This window comes from Periophthalmus magnuspinnatus, chromosome 18 (assembly GCF_009829125.3).
Source record: "Periophthalmus magnuspinnatus isolate fPerMag1 chromosome 18, fPerMag1.2.pri, whole genome shotgun sequence".
Lineage (NCBI taxonomy): Eukaryota > Metazoa > Chordata > Actinopteri > Gobiiformes > Gobiidae > Periophthalmus > Periophthalmus magnuspinnatus.
The window spans coordinates 6,378,017-6,398,026 of record NC_047143.1 but is presented as its reverse complement, the minus strand read 5'-3'; the positions used below and the strand labels follow the sequence as shown (position 1 = coordinate 6,398,026).

At 37.4% G+C, this 20,010-nt stretch overlaps 1 protein-coding gene across 2 annotated transcripts in view; it reads left to right on the top strand.

Annotated features, from left to right (window-relative positions):
- The window catches only part of col4a6 (collagen, type IV, alpha 6), a 138,105-nt gene that overhangs the window by 63,699 nt on the left and 54,396 nt on the right, over window positions 1-20,010 (top strand). For both annotated transcript variants that reach the window (XM_055228850.1, XM_055228849.1), the window contains exon 4: window positions 15,024-15,101. In XM_055228850.1, the coding sequence (XP_055084825.1) occupies window positions 15,024-15,101 (78 nt within the window). The remainder of the gene's footprint in view (window positions 1-15,023; window positions 15,102-20,010) is intronic.

Sequence of the window (20,010 nt, the reverse complement as noted above, 5' to 3'; positions counted from 1 at the left end):
AGGGAAACTTAGTCTGCACACTCCCATAAACTATTGTCTAAGTGACTTCCTACATGGGTGCTTATAATCCTCTTGACTTGTGGTTTAGCAGTGTTTTGACGAAGTTCCCTGACTCACTGAAAAGCTGTGATTTGGGGAAGATGAATAATGAAGAGGTAGCAGTTTTCGTGTTCAGACTTATCAATATGACTGCAGTGTAAGCAGTAATGTATAAATTCTATTATTCTAGCTATCATGATGGGACACTAGGCTTTTGAGGGGAAGATGTTGAAAAAATGTCTAGAAATAATTAGGGTTGTCAAATTGAAAATCAGATATAACTGGTACTAAAACTTGTATCAAAAGTAGAGACTCATATGAGCAGATAGCAATACTAAAATGTACAAGAATCAGTATTGAGTATCAAGTCTATTCCTTAGTATCAAAAGTATCGAGTTTGAAATTTTAATATCGTATCGGGGCAGTTGTACGCTTCTGCCACATGTCACCTGTAATGATGTATTTATTTATTCATTTTAAAGAAGAAGAAAATAAAATAAATATTTTTGTGTATTATTATATTAGTACACAGACAAAATACTTAAAACACTGGCTGGTTTTTGATGGTGAGAGTAGTTGATGTTGGTTAAAATGTTCGCTTTTGTGGTTTGAACTAAGTCTGAACATGTGCTCGAGTTAAGATCCAGATTCGTGTTTGTTCTATGCCCCAGGTGAGGAATTCAACAGTGAGTGGACATTTGGAGGTAACTATCTACATTTACAAACCACCCTACGTCATATCTTCAGAAATGGGTCCAGATGACTTAGCACTAGCCTCTTCACACCACTGCGACAAGATCAAGAACGCATGCAAACGAATGGAGTCGCACGTCTGTCAGTGATACTTCCTCTGCTAAAAATAGTCCCTGGAGTTTGGCATGGGCGCATGTTGGCAGGTGAATGGATACAGTGAGGTAACATGAGGTCTGGGAGGTTTACTGAGAGACTGACAAAATATCAAATACGTTTTAAAAAATGTTATAGCTAAGATTTTTATGGCATAAATTAGATTTCTATATTAGTTTACAAAATGTAAAACTGGATTTCAGTATTAAGGAATAGACTCAATACTCAGTCATGATTATGATACCACGATGAAAATAAAATACATTCTTTCTCACATTTTCAAAAAGTCACATTCACAGGACAGAAATTAACCTTCCCTGAATAGCTAGAATGATCTTGAGCTTTATCAGAACAAGTAGAAGACCACATAGACTAATATACACTCATGAACCACTATGGAACCTGGACCACTGAGGGATTAATAAAACATTATCATACATACTTCACAATATTTAAAAATTATACCTTGCAAAACTAGCTCACCCATAGAGACCCACGCATAGTGATAGTCCCTCCTGCCTGATAAACCCGACCATAATTACCACTTTGAAGAGCGCAAAACACAGGTCGCCCTCCAGGAATGCACCGGATTAAATTAAACAGAGGCAGGAGGCCAAGTATAATGACTACCAAACGCATTTCAGGTCACACACATGGGCCAGTAATGGTGCCCAGGTGGGACAAACCAAAAAAACAAAGCTTAAGGGAAGAATTGTAAAGCAAGGTGTAACTAGATATTGGTGATTTGAGGTTTGGAGTCTTTGAGCTTACAGAAAAGGGTCTGAGTGCGCTCAAAATGGGAATCTATGGGACTCTATATGAAAGTGGACAATGCAAACGTCTTGGGTTACGTTGGGCTGTATAGAAATTGAGCTCTCTTTACATATGGGTGCACTGGGAGCGGATAGCAGAGGAGAAGGTGAAGTATAAAATGGCATTGCCAGAGGCTTGGGGCGCCTGGCAGGGTGAGTGATGGTTAGGTTGTGATAATATCAGTTCGTAGCCATAGGGGGCAGCTGCAGTGCTTTGAGTTGGTAAAAATGAGGCAATGAGATACATTTAACCAAAGGGAAATTATACAGAGTAGGTATGAACTTAACTCAGTGTATAACATGACCTAATTTTGCACAGGCCTGCCTCTATAAGTTTGTATCAGTTATTCGGTTGTACTTAAGATATTATGTAAAATCAACTGTTCAGAGCTTTTAGCCATGTTAGTCGTTTTTCTCTTATTTACCCTCTCAAAGTTATATTTAGCGAGATTCATTTTTGAGTAATCTTTATACTATTCTGTATTCAAGATGTTATTGCGTCGATCTTTTCACCGTCACTGGTACACGCCCACTGCTCTGTGCCTACATTGTTCCCCAATTTTATTTTCTTAATGTGTGATACACATAGGATTTGGCAGTGTCTTTAGGTACAAATAAAAAAATCTGCTACTTGCTAGTGTGATCTGCAGTTACCATAGGAGGGGCCGACAGCTACACAGCGCTTTGTTGTGATGACGGCAGCCCATTGGGCATCACAGTTTTCTAATGCAGAAGTCTGCTGACTTGTTTCTTTTATTATGTTGTTTTAGATCAATATTGAAATTTAAAATGTTAAATGAACTTGTGGTCTTATATCTGTGTAATCCCTCAGCTGTCCAGGTAGGTTCCATAGTGGTCCATGGGATTATACTAGTCTTTGTGCTCTTATACCTCTGTTAGTTCTACTACAGCTCAAGACAATACCAGTACGTAATGAAATCAAACTGTATATATCTCTTGTTAATAGTCCATTAGTGTGGTAGCGAGGTCATTCTTCACTGTAGTGCCAACATCATTCAGATTTGTATAAACATTTTTAATGGGAAGTGATTTGCTGGAGCAATAAATCCTGTAATAAAACATATTGTAAACAATTATAAGCATTCGGACAGGAGAGGGAAGTAGTTTACAAGGAGTTTAATTCTCTTCAATAAAGCTGTCCACTAAAATTAAATGTTTATAACAACTTCAATTTACTCCTGGTTTAGTCCTTATGGAGACTAAGGAATAAACTGAATACTCAATACTGATTCTAATATCACACTGATAATAAAAACATACTCTTTATTAACACAATAGAGACAATAGAATGTGATTTTCAGCAGCCATAGTGCTTTCTTTTATATTACCATGTGGCCTTATTTCTGTGTAATCCCTCAGTCGTCCAGTTAGGTTCCATAGTGGTCCATGAGTGTATACTAGTTTATAAGGTCTTAAGCTCAATATCATTCTAAAGCTATTCAAGAAAGGTTCATTTCTGTCCTGTGAATGTGACTTAAGGACTTTCTCTCTTCCTTTGAGCTAAATTATTCTCACAAAAGCCTTGCTTCATCACTTTTGTCAGCTCAAATTTGATCACCTCCAACATGACTGTCTTCGTCTCTGTCCTGATGCCAGATTGGCCAGAAGGCAGCCCTCAGCCTCTTCGGTACTGACAGAAGTTATAGCGTTTTGTTTTTTTTAGAAAGGCTTTGTATCAACAGATGAAGAAAGACACATAAAATTATGAGTAATCGGTTCCATTGGCAAAAGGTGTAGACTCCAGCGGAACAGACTGTAGAGAAACGTGTTATCATCTTGCATGTTTGAGCTACATCACTTCTGGCTAGAGTTCTAAAAAGTACTGAAAATCAGATACTAATTGATACTAAAACTAGAATCGAAGCTAGTCTCGAGTTTGAAATTTTACCAGTGTGAAAACATGTCTAAGCTTCTTCAGTTTTGGCAATGGTTCATAAGGTTAACTCTGGTGTCACATCTCAATTTTGCGGTTTAATAATGACATCTAGTCTAGCCAAGTTGGCCAATGTAGTTTAGTTTTACTGTTGTTTTGTCGTACCAAAGTCTTAATTACAAAGAAGTTTCAGCATGTGCTATGACTCACACTGATACTGGGGTCTATTTTGGGCTTTGAATGTGTGGTCCGGTTTTGGAGGGAGGGCAGAGGAGGGGGTCTTCATGTCGCCTGGAGGGTTTTGGACTGGGGTGTTAGAACCAGATCGTGTGACTTTTTGGAGATCACCCAAAAAGAGGGGTCAAGTTAAACTGGTGTCAGAAGTATGCAGCTGGAGAGACATTGCAATTAAGATTAGGTTAGCAATATACTGTATGTTTGGAGTGCACATTGTAAACAACCTCGGAGCATTAACATTTGAAAGAAGACTTCAACTTAACTAAAGTAATGTTGGCAATTTGTATTTTGTGCTTATACCAACCTACTTTCATTAAAATTTTCATAGTGAACCCAAACACTTGTATATAGTTCATATAACAACTATAAAACTCTTATATGAATCTCCCATCTATGAAAAAATACCCCCTGCTACTTTTTAGGAACCAAATTGGGATGCTTTAACTTAAATGATCATCTTCTAAAATTACTACAAGCATGCCTGGTCTTAACCTGCTTTAAAATTGTCCAAAAATCTTGATAAAGCGACAAAAATTCCCTCCTGAGCCCATAATTGCGCTTCAACAGTAAAGAGCGATGAACAAGGCTGGACAGGTTGAGCTGTAATCCTGCCTGTAAGCTACACTTGTTCTGTTCTTTGAATTTTTTTTAGCTAAAGGTAACATGAAACATACAAGCCCAGGTATGCTCCGTTTATATGTAAATTTCTCTGTACGTTTTCAGTTTAAAGAAGCTGTACCTAATTTTTGTAATCTTAAAAACATGAAAAACAGAACTAGTTTGCAGTGATCCAAAGTTACTGCTCACTTACCTTTTGCATTCAGAGCTTCCTAATTATTTATAAGCGCTTCCACAACTTTCAGAGACCAGAGCAGAGTTTTTCCGTTACAGCAACCAGCATGCTAACATGTACTTCTTGATTCTCAGACCAAAAAAACACTATAATTAGATGCAAAGAGTACACAGCAAACTTATTTTGACCTCATGAGCTGCTTATACAAAACAGCTGTAATAGTGTATACTAAAATTCCAAAACTCAATTTTGATACTAAGGAAGAGTCGATACTCAATACCGCTTTCGATACCACAATGATCCAGGTAGGTTCCATAGTGGTCCATGGGTGTATACTAGTCGATGTGGTCTTATACTTATTTTGATACAGCTCAAGATCATTAAAGCTATTCAGAAAATGTTCATTTTTGTACAGTGATACTTGCTCTCCTTTCAGTACTTGTTTGATTTACTAGTTTGATTTGACTAATTTGATTTTTGACTTATTCAGATTTATTTTTACCTGAATAGTTGCTTATACAACATGTACTGAGGCAAAACAAGTGTATCAAATACGAGAATACGAAAATTGAAAATACAGAATCCAATTTTTTGGCATTTTTGAAACTTGTTGAAACTGTTGCCCGGTCAGAATGATGGACGGCCATATTGATAAGATTAAACAGAAAAAGGCCAGCATGCATACCTTTTTGTAAGGTGTTGAGAGGTTGCTTTTTTAAGTGATTGATGTGAATATGTGTCTAAATGTGCTTAAAGGTGCCTCTCCTTACAGTAATAACTCTGTCATCTTCTCAGTTGCGTGTGACTATAATTTAGATGCATTTACTTACATTAGCCACGCCTTTTTGGCTCTAAATCTTCAAATTTTATAGCCATTATTTTATTATAGTGACTGTTTTATGTATTTTAAAGGTGCCCTGTGTAACTTTTCTTGTCCATCACCACCTTTGCTTTCCATTTGTTGACTTTGCATGGAATATTCCACAGTATGGAGATAAATGTATTTATATTTTGTTTATTCATTTACAGGTGTTTTTATTGCTAAAATAAATACACTGAAAAACATATATTCTTACTGCAAGTGGAGTCGCCTCTCCACAGATCTGACCTGGAACTTGACCTGAAATAGTTTAATTTAATGCCATTAAGATAAATTGTTACATCTTCATGGAGAAAAGCAGGAGGCAGACCCTCCACTGGAAAAGTTACAGTTACAGCTTTAATGTATACTTATCAACTTCTCGAATTCACACATTCAGACTGATATGAGACGTGGCTGCATGGCCGTGTACTGTCAGCACCAACTCATAGCCAAGGTGCTGGGCCAAGTCTGACGTATTTAGATCACCATGTTACCTTTTATTGTTTAAAAAATGTTATATTTGCCCAAAACAACATATTTTCAAAGTTTCATTCTTCATTTTTTATTGTCCGAGCCGCTCACCCTTTGCTCTCCATGCTCATTCGCTCTCCCTCCACAGCGACACCACATTTCAATTGAAATTTGGCTAATGAAACTACTGCACATTGCATCAGGTTTGTGAAGTTATAGTGTATTGTTTTGTATCATGTCATATGTTATGTAATTATGGAAAATTTACATGCATGAGTGACATAAAACTACTTCAGGCATGTTTGTGATGAGGGAGCTGTGTTATAACATGGTAGAAAGCTCCAAAAACTCAATTTAGCATAATAGCCCCAACCAAATTATGTTAAAATGGTAAAAGAAGCAGATTTTAAAGTCAACATCTATATTGGTCCAGGGGCGACTACTAGTCTATGTTGTCTTATACTTGTTCTGATACAGCTCAACATCATTCTAAATCTATTCAGGAAAGGTTCATTTCTGTCCCGTGAATGTGACTTTTTAGTATCGATACTTGCTCTAATAAGTATCTAGTAACGATACTAGTTTTAGTATCAATTAGTATCTCATTTTGGATACTTTTGCCAACCTAATGCAAGACAAGACATTTCTGTTTACAATATTCTGACCTAATGCATTGGTTTTGTGCTTAGTGGTACAAATTGACCTGTACGATCACGTCTGGGCAAGAATTGCAGCTGGATAAGTCAAATCCAGCCAACTTTCAAATCCAGTCTTTTATATCATTTTGAGACTTTATAAACATTAACCAGGACTAAACAGGATTAAACATTGAGAAACACGCTCCATTGTTCCCTATGGACTTTACAAAGAGCTTTTCACCAGTCTGAAGATTACAGTTAAATTGACGTGAGGTAATTGTTTGCGGAGAGGATAAGTCAATTTGTCGGAATGTCGTTTGAATAATTACAGGGAAATCCTTAAAACAAATATACTTTATAAAAAGTGTTTGTCTAGCACTGGATCTGCAAGTCTCATTTTAAAGAAGATGGTGTCTGCTATATAGTTGTAATCTATGACACCTGTGGATCATTATGTTATGCACTGCCTGGCCAAAAAAAAAGTCACCACGTGGATTTAACTATGCAAATAGGCACGAGCCTCCTATTGGATAATTACTGCATGGGCGATTGAGGTCAGAATGAAAGAATGAGGTCAGCTGACACCTGAATATACTGAATGACCAGGTTATTCCATTAATGGATTTTTTGTTCCCTGGTGGCACGGGCATATTCCAAGATGACAATGCCAGGATTCATCGGGCTCAAATTGTGAAAGAGTGGTTCAGGAGCATGAGACATCATTTTCACACATGGATTGTCCACCACAGAGTCCAGACCTTAACCCCATTGAGAATCTTTGGGATGTGCTGGAGAAGGCTTTGTGCAGCGTCAGACTCTATCATCAATGGAAGATCTTGGTGAAAAATGAATGCAACAGCTTACCAAAAACCATGCCACAGCGAATGAGTGCCATAATCAAAGCTAAAGGTGGTCCAAAGAAATATTAGTGTGTCACCTTTTTTTTTTTTTTTTTGGTGGTGACTTTTTTTTTGGACAGGCAGTGTAATTTGCACATTTTATATTGCAATATTCATCTTAAATTACTTAATAAAAGAAACGTGTTTGCCAATTTCTGCACTAGAAAACTGCTCAATGGGAGCTGATGTTGCTGTAAACGTCATCACAACAATGAGCCGTGGAGCTGTCGGCGCCTCTTATGGATAGCTGTAGATCACACTAGCGAGTAGTGAGATTTTTTAAATTTTTATACAGAAATTACTGCGTAGCGCTGCTGAGTAATTACAGAGCAGTATTATCGATTACGCCTAACATCGATTAAGAAAATAAAATTGAAGAATGAAATAATTACAGAGCAGTGGGCGTGTACTATATTGGGTGGGCTGTGAAAACGGGTTGATCAACAGTATGGTGTCTTGAAAATAAGCAGTTAAAGATTGCTCAAAAGAATGAGAAGGGGAAACAACTATAACATTGTTAAAAGCTGTGAAAAGTCAATTTTGCCTAATAGGTCTGCTTTAAAGGTGCACCGTGTAATGTTTCTGATGGAGAGTACACTACCTGGATGTCTCCATGGAGATTTTTTTTTCACAGTAGCAATTAAGATATCTGTCTATATGGTTTTACTTTTACATTAAAGGTCCTATATTTTGCTATATTGACTCAAGAGAGCTTTTAGCCATGTCACAATTTTACAACCTTCTCAAAAACATGCCCAGAGTGGTGTTTTTTTTTCCATTCACACATGTTTGAGTAATCCTTTGTTATAAGTTTGTCTACATCTTGAAAGCTCATAATGCTCTGTTTCACCTCATGATGTCATAAAGCAGTAGTTTTCAAGTTAACAGCTCCTTTTACCTTGTGTTCAGTAGAGACTGGCAATTCGAAGGCTGAAATTATCCAAATGATTCTAGTGAAGGGGTATTAAGTTTAAAAACACAGTGGAGAACTTCCTTTATTACCACATGACATCACAAGTGGAAAACAGTGTTTTCAGCCTAAATATCCAGGGTCTGTGTGTTACACACGTGTGAATGAAACAAAACAAAACCCAAGTATGTTTGTGATGAGAAAACAACTTTATTACATAGATCAGAGAATACCATAATATGGTTTGTTTGTTTGTAACAAGTTTGGAAATTTGTTTGTAATTTCCGAACTTGTTAGCAATTTTTGCGGAGGTTTTTCCATTTGAAGTTTTCGTTGTCACGTGGACCGGCTGTGCATCGCCTTGTTTAGTTTTAGCTGCAGCATGGCTTTATGAGTGACCCGCGGCAGCTGGGTGGCCCTCTTCACCGATCAGAACAATATTTACATTTGCCAAAAACGCACGTGAAGCCGCAATCAAACAGCCCGACAGTCCCACACACGCAAACTCACGGTTGTGGGTCCGAAACAGGAATAAACAAATGAGAAAGGACAAGAGCCAGGGCCCCAAACACAGCTGTAGAGACACTGGATGTGGGCGTGAGAGTTTTACAGGGAGGAAAGGATGAGGTGACAAGAGAGAAGAGAGAAGGGAGCAGAGATGATGAGATGAGGAGAGAGGAGAGGTGGGAGGAGTTGAGAAGAAAGGATGAGGAAAGAGGAGGAAATGATGAGAGAGGGGAGCAGAGATGAGGAGAGAGGAGGCATGGAGAAAGGAAACAAGGAGAGATCAGTGAAGGAGGGAGGAGAAAAGGAGAGAAAGGAGTGGAGAGGTGAGAAATGATGTGAGGAGAGAGGAGAAAAGGGGGGAGGAGAGGATGCATGAGATGATAGAGGATAGAAGAGAGGAGGAGATGAGAAGAGAGGAGATGAGGAGCAACAAGTAAGGGAGATAGGACAAAAGGAGAGAGGAGAGCGAAGATGAGGAGACTAGGAGAGAGGAGAGAAGTGGAGAGTAGAGGAGGGAAGAGATTAGGAGAGAGGATAGAAAAGAGGAGGAGATGAGGAGAGGGGAGAGCAGAGATGAGGAGAGAGAATGCGAGAAAAGAGGAGGCATGGAGAAAGGAAATAAGGAGCGATCAGAGAAGGAGGGAGGAGAAAAGGAGAGAAGGAAACGGAGATTAGAAGAAAAGAGACAAGTAGAGAGCAGAGACGAGAGGAGGAGATGAGGAGAGAAGATAAAAGATGAGGAGAGAGGAGGAAAGGAGAGAGAAGTTCAAAGACTGGAGAGAGACAAAACAGTACAATAATGTTTAAAAAACAGAATATGGATAGTAGTTGGGAGTAGATAGAGGAAAGTATGAGAGAGGAGACAGGACCTATAGGAGACAAGAGATGGAAAAGAGGATGAACACAGGGAATGTAAAATAAAGATAAGATTCAATGATGGAGGAAAAAAGTTTTGGCCTGAACACTTTCCTGAGTGTCAACACAAAGATATCGGAATGCTTTCATGCAATCTCCCACAGACGGGGCCTTCACCGAGTTCATTTGGCTAAAGTACAAGGAGTAGCAATTTATATGCTTTATATCTAGTTCCTCTTGACAGGTATTGAAGGATGTGTCAAATTTGTTAACATGTTTCCGTAGGGCTCATGTTACGCTATTTTCTGATCTAAGTTATAATGTTGTTTTCTCTTCAAAAACATAGCTGGAGTTTTTGTTTTTTTCTGTTTAACACACAAATCCTCCATGTTGTAGCTTGTGATGTCATGTGGTAATACAGGAAGTGCTCCTTTGTCTTTCTAAACTCCATACATCTTCACTAGAATCATTAGGATACCAATTTGCCAATCTCTCCTGAACTAAAGGTAAAATTTAGCTGTTAACTTGAAAACTACCACTACATTGAAAACTACCACTGCTGTGTTCTTTGCACGTGCTATAGTAAACTCTGAAGATCCTTAAAAGCACATACACTCTAACTAGTATTTGAAGTCAGTATTTTGGTTTTTAGAGCACCTAAATCTTGTTCTTGTTGCTAAAAGCTCACTTGAATCAGTTTTGCATAATATAGGACCCCGACTGATTGACAACAAGAACTGCAGGGCGTTGACAACAGATATATTTTAAGTGTTGGTTTGACAGATGGGCAGATATTATTTAGACATTATTTAAACCCGGAGACAGAGTTTGATGTCAAAAGGTTAAAGGTCGTGACATAGAGAGAGCTCCTGAAACAAGACTCGACTTTCAGACAGGATCACCACAGGGGGTAGCAAGGGGCCCGTCCACCATAGCTTTGGTCTGACAAGTTTAATTAAAACACAGAGAGATATATGACTGTTGGATATTGTTACTGCAACTGTATAGGAGTGTTGTCACGATACTAAAATTTAAAGCTCGATTCCAATACTTAGGAACAGACACAACATTCGATACAGATGCCAATACCACAATGATGAATAAAATACTTTCTTTAGACAATAGAAGGTGATTTTCAACATAAAATTTTAGTATTACCATGTGGGGTTATATCTCTGTAATCATCGTCAGGTAGGTTCCATAGTGGTCTAGTCTATGAGGTCTTTTTCTGATACAGCTCAAGATAATTCTAAAGCTATTCAGAAAAGATCTTTTGTGTGAATATGACCTGCTTAAATGAGTGATAAATGATACAGTTTTAGTATCAATTAGTTGTTTTTTTTTTGCTTTCAACGCTTTTGACAAACCTACTGTGGAACATTCTCCACAGAGACAAGCACGCGACTGAACCCCCTCACCAGAAAAGTTCTGTAGTGCGCCTTTAAGCTATGAAACACGTTCTATCTTTTCCCTCATCATCCAACAAAATACCTCTATGATTCTAACTCTGATTAAAATTAACTTGGTATTTGAAGCGCCTAGATCAGAAAATGTCCGTCCAGGCTAAGTTCTAGTATACTCTACCTGTATCGGGATAATATCAGGGCCTATAGGAATGGAGAACAAGTCTAGACATCAGCTAATAGCTTCGAAATGCCACTCGGAGAAGCTAGAGGCAGCTTTTCAAAAAGGACATGTTTGTACAGTGAAGTATGGGTAAACATGGAGGTCAGATTGATTTAAGAACACTGAATAGGCTCATAGCTAAAGTAATGCGGGAATGACAGGATGGATGGAAAGTACTTGGCAAAACGAGAATGAGCATGTTGGAATATGTGAGATACTTATACAAGAAATGTACAGAGCCTTAAAGGAACCATATTAAGCTATTTTCCGATCTATGTTATAAAGTTGTTTCCTCATCACAAACATACCTGGAGTTTTGTTTAACACACAAATCCTGAACAGAAAACGCTCTGTTCCACCTTGTGATGTCATGTGGTAACTCCATACACCTTTTGCTTGAATCATTTGGATAATTTCAGCCCTGCAATTGTCAAGCTCTACTGAACTGAAGGTAAAAGGTAGCTGTTAACTTGAAAACTACCACTTCATGACATCACAAGGTCGAACACAGTATTTTGAGCTCTGGAGATGAAGACAGACCAGTAATAAAGGGTTACTCAGACATGTGTGAATCAAACAAAACACAACACCAGATATGTTTGTGTTTTGTTTCCTTTAGCCATTATAACATGGCTAAATGCTCACAAGAGTAAATTTTGTGTAATATAGTATGTGGTTTTTTTTGTATTCATAATAGGGTTTCTGATACTGAATTTTAAACAAATTTCTAGCACAGGCTTTTTACAGGTGCGGTATCTGAGTTTTACCTGCTTAAAAATGTGAAAAAAGTGGTCCTTAGTTATTTCTCATTTAGTGTGCATTCTGAAAATCAGAATTATTCACTGTGATGAGTTTATAAGCGCTTTTCACAACTCTCAGAGACCAGCGTGGAGCGGTGTTTTGCAGTCACAGTAAAGCTAACAACGTTTGTCATGCTAATGTGCACTTTCTTTCTATCTGACAAAACGAAACTTATAAAACATGTTAATATGTTCTTTTTGGTGAATATAGTATTTTCAAAACAATAAAAGGTAACATGATGATCTAAATATGTAATGTGATAGCAGTTAATACCCCACAAAAGCGCAATACTCCCTTAACATGACACTGAAAAAAGCTCAAATTTTGCATATTATGTTTCCAGGGAAAAAAATCATAGAGATCAGCGTCACTTGTAGCTCACATGTGGCTAGATTTGTATTATTTGCCCTCACGTGTCTGGTTCCCTGCTCTCTTCTGTAATACTTTAAACCAGGTCTATTGTTCCCATAAGGCAGTTTGTCATTTCATCCTCACACTGTAAAACTCAGGGCGTGGACTAAATACTCCCTCAACACATCTCTGGATACAATATCAACACTGGATTTTAAAGCAATATGAAGCATCTTTCTAAATCTAAATAATAAGTACACATTCCTAGTCATTTGGACCTGAAAATAAATTGTTATGAAAATGTAATAAAAAAATAAATAAAATAAATACAATTAAAAATGCAAGGTTAGGGGTTTGGGTTACCATTAAAATTTGCTCAACTTCTCTACGGCAAAATAAATAATGAAAAAAAAAAAAAAGAAACACAATTTTTTATGAATTCATGTAGTTTATACATATCTCTGTAAGAACTCAAAGGCTTTACATTACGTCACCCATTCACACACCAGTGTACACAGACACTGCGAGGTGGGTCAAGTGTTTTGCCCAAGGACACAACGACAGCATTCATTGGTGGCAGCTGGATTCTAACAGCCAACCTGTGAATCAGTGGACAAATATTTTACCAACTGAGCTACGTTCGCTCCTACCTATAAGCCCATTATGGCAAGTGAATTGATATATTAACCATAGAAGCAGAGGGCAGAAAAAAAAGCTTTTTTATGCTGCCAAATTTGTAAATGTATAAAGTACTCATCAGGAATTACTACTCAAAACATCTTTAAAAAGTAAATTGCAATACAACTACAGTACCATGAGTGCTAATTAGTTTCCACCCCTGCATCTAAATAACAACACTGAAATAAATGCATTGGCATTTTCTCCATATGTGTTTTAGGTATTTTCTAAACTGGGTCTACCTTCTCCTCCTCGCTGGTGCCTCTTGTGCTGTGTCCTGCTTCTGTCAGTGTGATTAGAATAAACATGGAGATCAGAGGAGCAGAAATGGACCAGTGAGCCCTCATGGTCCAATAAAACTCTACAACATTCTCTCATCTGACTTTAAAGTGTACCTCAAATGGGGTCAACCAGGTCATTAGACTGTACTGTATGTGGTATAAAGTCTACACTGTACCAAGCTACTACAAGTGATAGTATTGATCTTTGAGGATTTTGTACAAATATGTCAACCTCAAAACTCACCAAATGTTTCTCCCGATATTAGTGGATTTTGACTTAATATTTAGAGACGACATTTTGAGGACTTTTGAAGCTAAATTAAATGTAAACGAGGTCTAAACCAACCAGGAAGAGCCATGACTACAGTGCAATTTGAGAATCACTGTTCAAATGATAATAATAAGAATTGCATTTAGGTTAGCCCTGCAATCAACACAACGGCCTATATAGAAAAAGTATCCATGGGTTTCAGAATAAAATTACAAAAAACTTAGAAATTAGGACCGTTTCCATACCGATTAACAATTTAAAATATTATATCTTGTGGTTCCCAGGCTTCTAATTTCATCTGTCTGAAACCCTTTCGCTCTGTTAGATCCTCACTCTAGGGGTCCACTCTGCCCTCCATTTAAATCATATGAACATTCTTAACACATAAAACTTGACCTGGGCACTTTCCCACAATTCCCTTTGTCCCTATAACCTCCCCATACCCCCATTTGAGACGCTTTTTGTCCCTGATGCCCTCCCATACCCTTGTCCCTAACCCCTACCAGGCGCTTTTCATGCACTAATCACATTGGAATACCAGCATTGACCTTTGCACGTGACCTTAAAAATACTACCTTAAACATCCTCCGTATGACTTCTGTGTTATGTCATTTTTTTTCTATATCTGTTTTCAAATATTGGAGGGTTTTATGTCACTCAAGTGCCAGATTATTAAGTGCACAAAAAGGTGATGGTGTGTAGATATGTTAAGAATGTCTAAGCCAAAAAAGATAGAGGTTAAACTTGTTTTTTTTAAGATTTGGGGTTGTTTGCGTAGTGGCTTTGTTGGGGCCATGATTGTGAGAAAAAAATGTGTTGCCTCAGATTATAATTTTTAATTTTTAATTATTATTTTTTTTTTGGAATTGTAGAATTTTTTTTTTTTTTTTTTTACAAATTAATTGCAATTCATTATAGCAAATAGTGTTTGCATGATACAAAATTTTCAAACTTCATTTCAATACTAAGGAATGGACTTGATTTTCAATTCATCATAACCCTTTCTTTTATATTACTACGTGGTCTTATATCTGTGTAATCCCTCAGTCATCCAGTAGGTTTCATAGTGGTCCATGGGCGTATACTAGTCTATTTGGTCTTAAACTTGTTCTGATGCAGCTCAAGATCATCCTAAAGTTATTCAGGAAAGGCTCATCTCAGTTCTGTGAATGTGACTTTTTAGTATCGATACTTTCCCACAGATATAAATAATGTCATTTAAACTTATTATATATTGCTTTGTGTCTTGCAGGGTAAGAAGTCTGATGAGCCGTGCAATGGGCGAGACTGCAGCAGAGGATGCCAGTGCAACCCAGAGAAGGGCAGTCGGGTGAGTCCAAATCACAAAACAATAGGGCTGAAGTCAACTAAAGAATTTTTTGTTGGACATGTCCAAGGGGGGCGTGGTAAAAGCTCTCAAGACGATGACGCAACTCTGTGTATGTGACACAAACTGCAGTCAGAAGACAACACTTGCACAAGAGTTCATGGAAAACAACTATTTACACAGAGAAGAGTACTTGGAAACAATGTATTTATATAAAGACTTGTGAATCGTAAGTTTGAGCTTCCTTTTTACATATAAATGCCAAAAAATACCAAATCTTCAGCTCACTCACTCACGAACCTCTCCTTTTTGCTGTTGTCCCAAATAAACCCTTAGAATCTAAATAAAACAATTGACTATTACAAGTTTTGGTCACCAACCGATTAATCAAACAAGCAACTAAAGGCCTACAGCCCTAATGATATTTAGTCCATATTATTTCATTTACTCCAGTGATTTTACTAAATTACGTTTAAAATTGTTGGTTAGCATTATCACATTCAAAGCTAAGAACTGTTTACTTAAAGCTACACTATGTAACTTTTATGGTGACGGATATGCATTTGCTAGCCTCATGGAGATGCTGTTCCACAATATGGCATTAAACAAGCCTGTATTACCACCAGGCCAATTGGATTTTGGATATTTTTCAAGGTATTTTCAAGCAAGAAGAAATGTATTTATTCAGTTATAGGCAAGTTTAAAGGGCCCATATTACACTATTTTCTGATCTAGGTTATACTGTTTCCTCATAAGAAGTGATCCACAAGTGATTCATACACCTTCACTAAAATCATTTGGATGATTTCAGACCTGGAATTGCCAATCTCCACTGAACTGGTAAAAGCTGGCTGTTAACATGAAAACTACCACTACATGACATCACAAGGTGGAACAGAGCATTTTGAGCTTTGGAGATGTAGACACACTAATAATGCAGGATTACTCAAACATGTGTGAGTGAAAGAAAAAACACAACTCTGGCTATGTTTTTGATGACAAAGTTATAACATGGCTTAAAGCTCACAAAAGCAATTTTCTAGGACCTTTAATGCCATACTTTGGAACATTTTAGACAAACCAACAGAGACAAGCAGATGGTAGCAAATAGCAAAGTAGCCAAAATTCTGAATACAAGTTTAATCAAGTAATATAGGTCATAGGTCAAAGGGTTCATCTAAGTGCATTTATTGACTAAGTTGAACAAAAAAAAAAGTGCTGGCAACAAATAAATGGACAAGACTAATTACATTGTCATTCAAATTAACGACCTTTGGGTGATTCATTCGATTAACGAGCAAACATATATATATAAAACCACATTATATAAACATAACAGCTGTTTGTGAAGCACCAATAAATACTTTGACTGATGAGAAAATCTAGGCCACGTAAAAATTGATGATTACCTAATACCTTTGCAATTACTTCAGTTTTGTAAGGCTATATGAAAGTATATTGACGATATTTTCCACTTATACCACACTTAAAGGTGCACTCTGTAACTTTTCTTGTGTAGGGTTTGCCACCTGCTTGGAAGATGTTATTGCTTTGCCAGGAATGTTCCGCAGTATGGCATTAAACCATAAAATGTATTCAGTTACAGATGTTATTAATGCTGTAAAAATACCTTGCCAAAAATGTGCAGTCTGTGAGCGGACCCATCTCTCCACAGATCTGACCTGGAACTTGGCTTGGTGGAGTCACTTGCTTGTCTCCGTGGTGTTATATAAGTTTAATGTCATATTGTAGGTCATTCTGTAAGCTGCTTGCTGACACACAGATTAGTGCACTGTTCTAATTCAAATAAATAAGTAAATGAAATGAGTGCCTGCTGCCAGAAAAGTTCCATAGTGCATCTTTAAATACATTGTCGAGCTTGGCAAAAGTGTGTAATTGTGGTCAAATAAATGGGACAAATATACTTTTAAAATACAGATACAGAAATATGAATCGCTAATTACTTTGATCACCTGCATTTGAAAACTTGCTAATTGATTTAATTACGATAACGATTTAAATTGACTAAATTGACCAGCTATTTCCAATCAGAGGAATAGTCGGCTAAAACATTTCCGGCATAATGTAATGTCTATAAGGTTTTTGCCAAGTTGCACTAAAATCAATACATCCTGACACATCAGACAGTGGACAGGGAGCTGCTGGACCTCACTGACAACATACTTTACAAATGTGGGGAAAACTTCACCACCTTCTGCTTTGAGAAGTGTGTAGGGGCTAATGCTAATGCTAATTTTGGAACCTAATAAAATTTAAATAACGCTAGAGACTGAAATAATCTACATCTAAAAATAATTGGGTCATCCTTACAATAAATAAAAATTTGTTATTTTGCATTTAACAGTTTAATAGAACTTAGCGTTAGCATTAGTATTGACAAACAAAGACTAAAAGTGTCCTCCTGTCTAACTTGTTGTCAGTGACATCCACCCACAGCTCCCTGTCCACTGCCTGATCTGTCAGGATTTATGGATTTTAGTACGACTCAAAAACCTCGTAGACATTACATTACGCTGGAAATGGTCAAGTTGACTGTCCCTTTGATTGGAACTAGCCAGCTACCATTGTGCACAGAGCCAGTTAAATTTCAATTATGGTCTCAGCTGAGTAAAATAGTTTTAAATGCCCTATATTTTTTTCTCTGGCTTCTAAAACGACTCATCTAAAAATAGTCCCTTATATCTGAAAGTGCATGTACTGAATAATTTTGAGTGCCTATTTTTGCCCAGACGAATTGCTAGCCTCCTTCTTAGTCTTCAGCCCAAATCTAAACAACAATTACAGTCTGACAGAGGCTACACTTAGCTCTGTGCGCTCCTCGTGCATTAGCTGTTTGTAAATTATATGAGCTAGCTACCCCCCAGACTGCTTAAAGTACAGAGGCTAAAATATACTTAGCATTAGCCACTTCAAATGCTGTTGTTTGGAGACAGTCAAGTGCTTATTTGTCTCACTTCAGTTTTACTTTTGCATAGGCATCAATCATTGCAGTTAGCATTAGCTTAGCACTGATAACTGGAAAGCTAGATGACCTAGTCCACCAGGTAAGAGATGCACTAGTGTTGTCACGATACTAAAGCTTCAAACTTGATGGTAATACGAGGAATAGATACTAAATACCGAGTCTGATATCGCTCTGATTATAAAAACTCTTTATTTACACAGTAGAATATAATTTTCAACATTAAAGTTACATGTGGCCTGATATTTCTGTAATCCCTCCATCTTCCAGGTAGCTTCCATAGTGGTCCATGGATGTATTGCTATGTGTCTTATACTTGTTAAAAGCTCATTCTAAAGCTCTTCAGGAAAGGTTCATTTCTGTCTTTTTAATTATCGATACCTGATGAAAGGAAAACAATCACTGTGCCCCAAGTCTCCAAAGCTAAACAATAGAACCTTATATATTGTAACATCACTGTTCTACCTTCAAATTCGAATGATTAAGTTTGAACTTTTATAACCTTCCCAGTGTAGCATCAAATCGTTGCTTACTGTTGTATTTTCAGCAAGTACTTCCCATGACATAAATCACGTCTTTTGATCTGCCAGTGCCTGTTCACTAAAAAAAACAATTTCACGATAAGATTGATGTGATTTTTATTCTCTGACAGGGAGCTGGAAAACGTTTGAATGATTTTTGATTTTTGGGAACGCTTCGGTGATCCCTGAGGTGAGACGTTTTTGTCAGGAATCATATTGTGCGGTTCATGACAGGGTTATCTGTTCAAATCTAAACCAGAAGAACATGACCTCAAGGCTCAGGTAAGGAAGGAGATGAGCCTGGAGAGATGAATGAAGGATGATAGGAGGAATAATAGAGGTAGTAGCAGCTCTTTGAATTACTTTGTGTACGAATTATGCCATACAAATAAATCTGCCTGGCAAAATAGTAGTAGCAGTAGTAGTAGTAGTAGTAGTAAAGGTGGTGGTAGTGGTAGTAATAACTGGTATAGTACTAACCTCTTTGATACCACCACTACTATACCATCACTATCACTACTACTGTCAGTCAGTCAATCAATCAATCAATCAAATTTATATTTATAAAGTGTCTTGTAAACTGTGAATACCTTTAATACTACTACTACCACCACCACCACTATCACTAGGCCTACTACAACAAGAACTACTACCACTATAACTACTACTACTCTCAATCAGTCAATCAATCTAAATATATTTGTAAAGTGCTTTTTTTACTATAACAATAACAACTGCTATTACTACTACTGCTATTACTACTGCTAAACTTAATAAGTCAGGTCGTAGCTAAGCCATCAAAGTTAGTTTAAACTCCTTCAAAATTGTACACACAGTTTTCTCATGGACTGTAAATAATGTGGTGAATACATACGATTATCAATGGACAAATCTATCTGAAACACAAGCTAACAGAAAGAGGAAGCTTAGCATCTGTTTGTGATCAACACTAAAGCAGGTCGGTCTAAATTTGATTAAGCCTGCATTTCCCGACCACTTCACGGTTTTCAAAGACCTCACTGTCGTCCTTTGCTTCCCTGTCCGCAACCTTTGACCTCTGAGCTCTCCCCATAGGAGCCCTGTGATTGGACGTAATGAAACCAGTGTGACTGAGTATGATAAAACCAGCTCCACAGTCGTGTTTCCTATTTATAAATGAAGCCTCTGGTGTTTTATAATGGACAATAATTCAAAAAACGTGGCCAGTATAGGCTTTCTTTGGGGGTAGTAGTAGTAGTATTTTTTTTTTTACCTTTTACTGTGGATGTGAAGCACTTTGGGCAGCTGCTGTTGTTGTAAATATGCTAGAAGTAGTCTTAGTAGTCATACTAGTAGAAGCAGTAGTAGTAGTGGTAGCAGTCACTTTTTAACTTAGTAATGGTAGTATTGGTGGTAGTAAAAATAATAG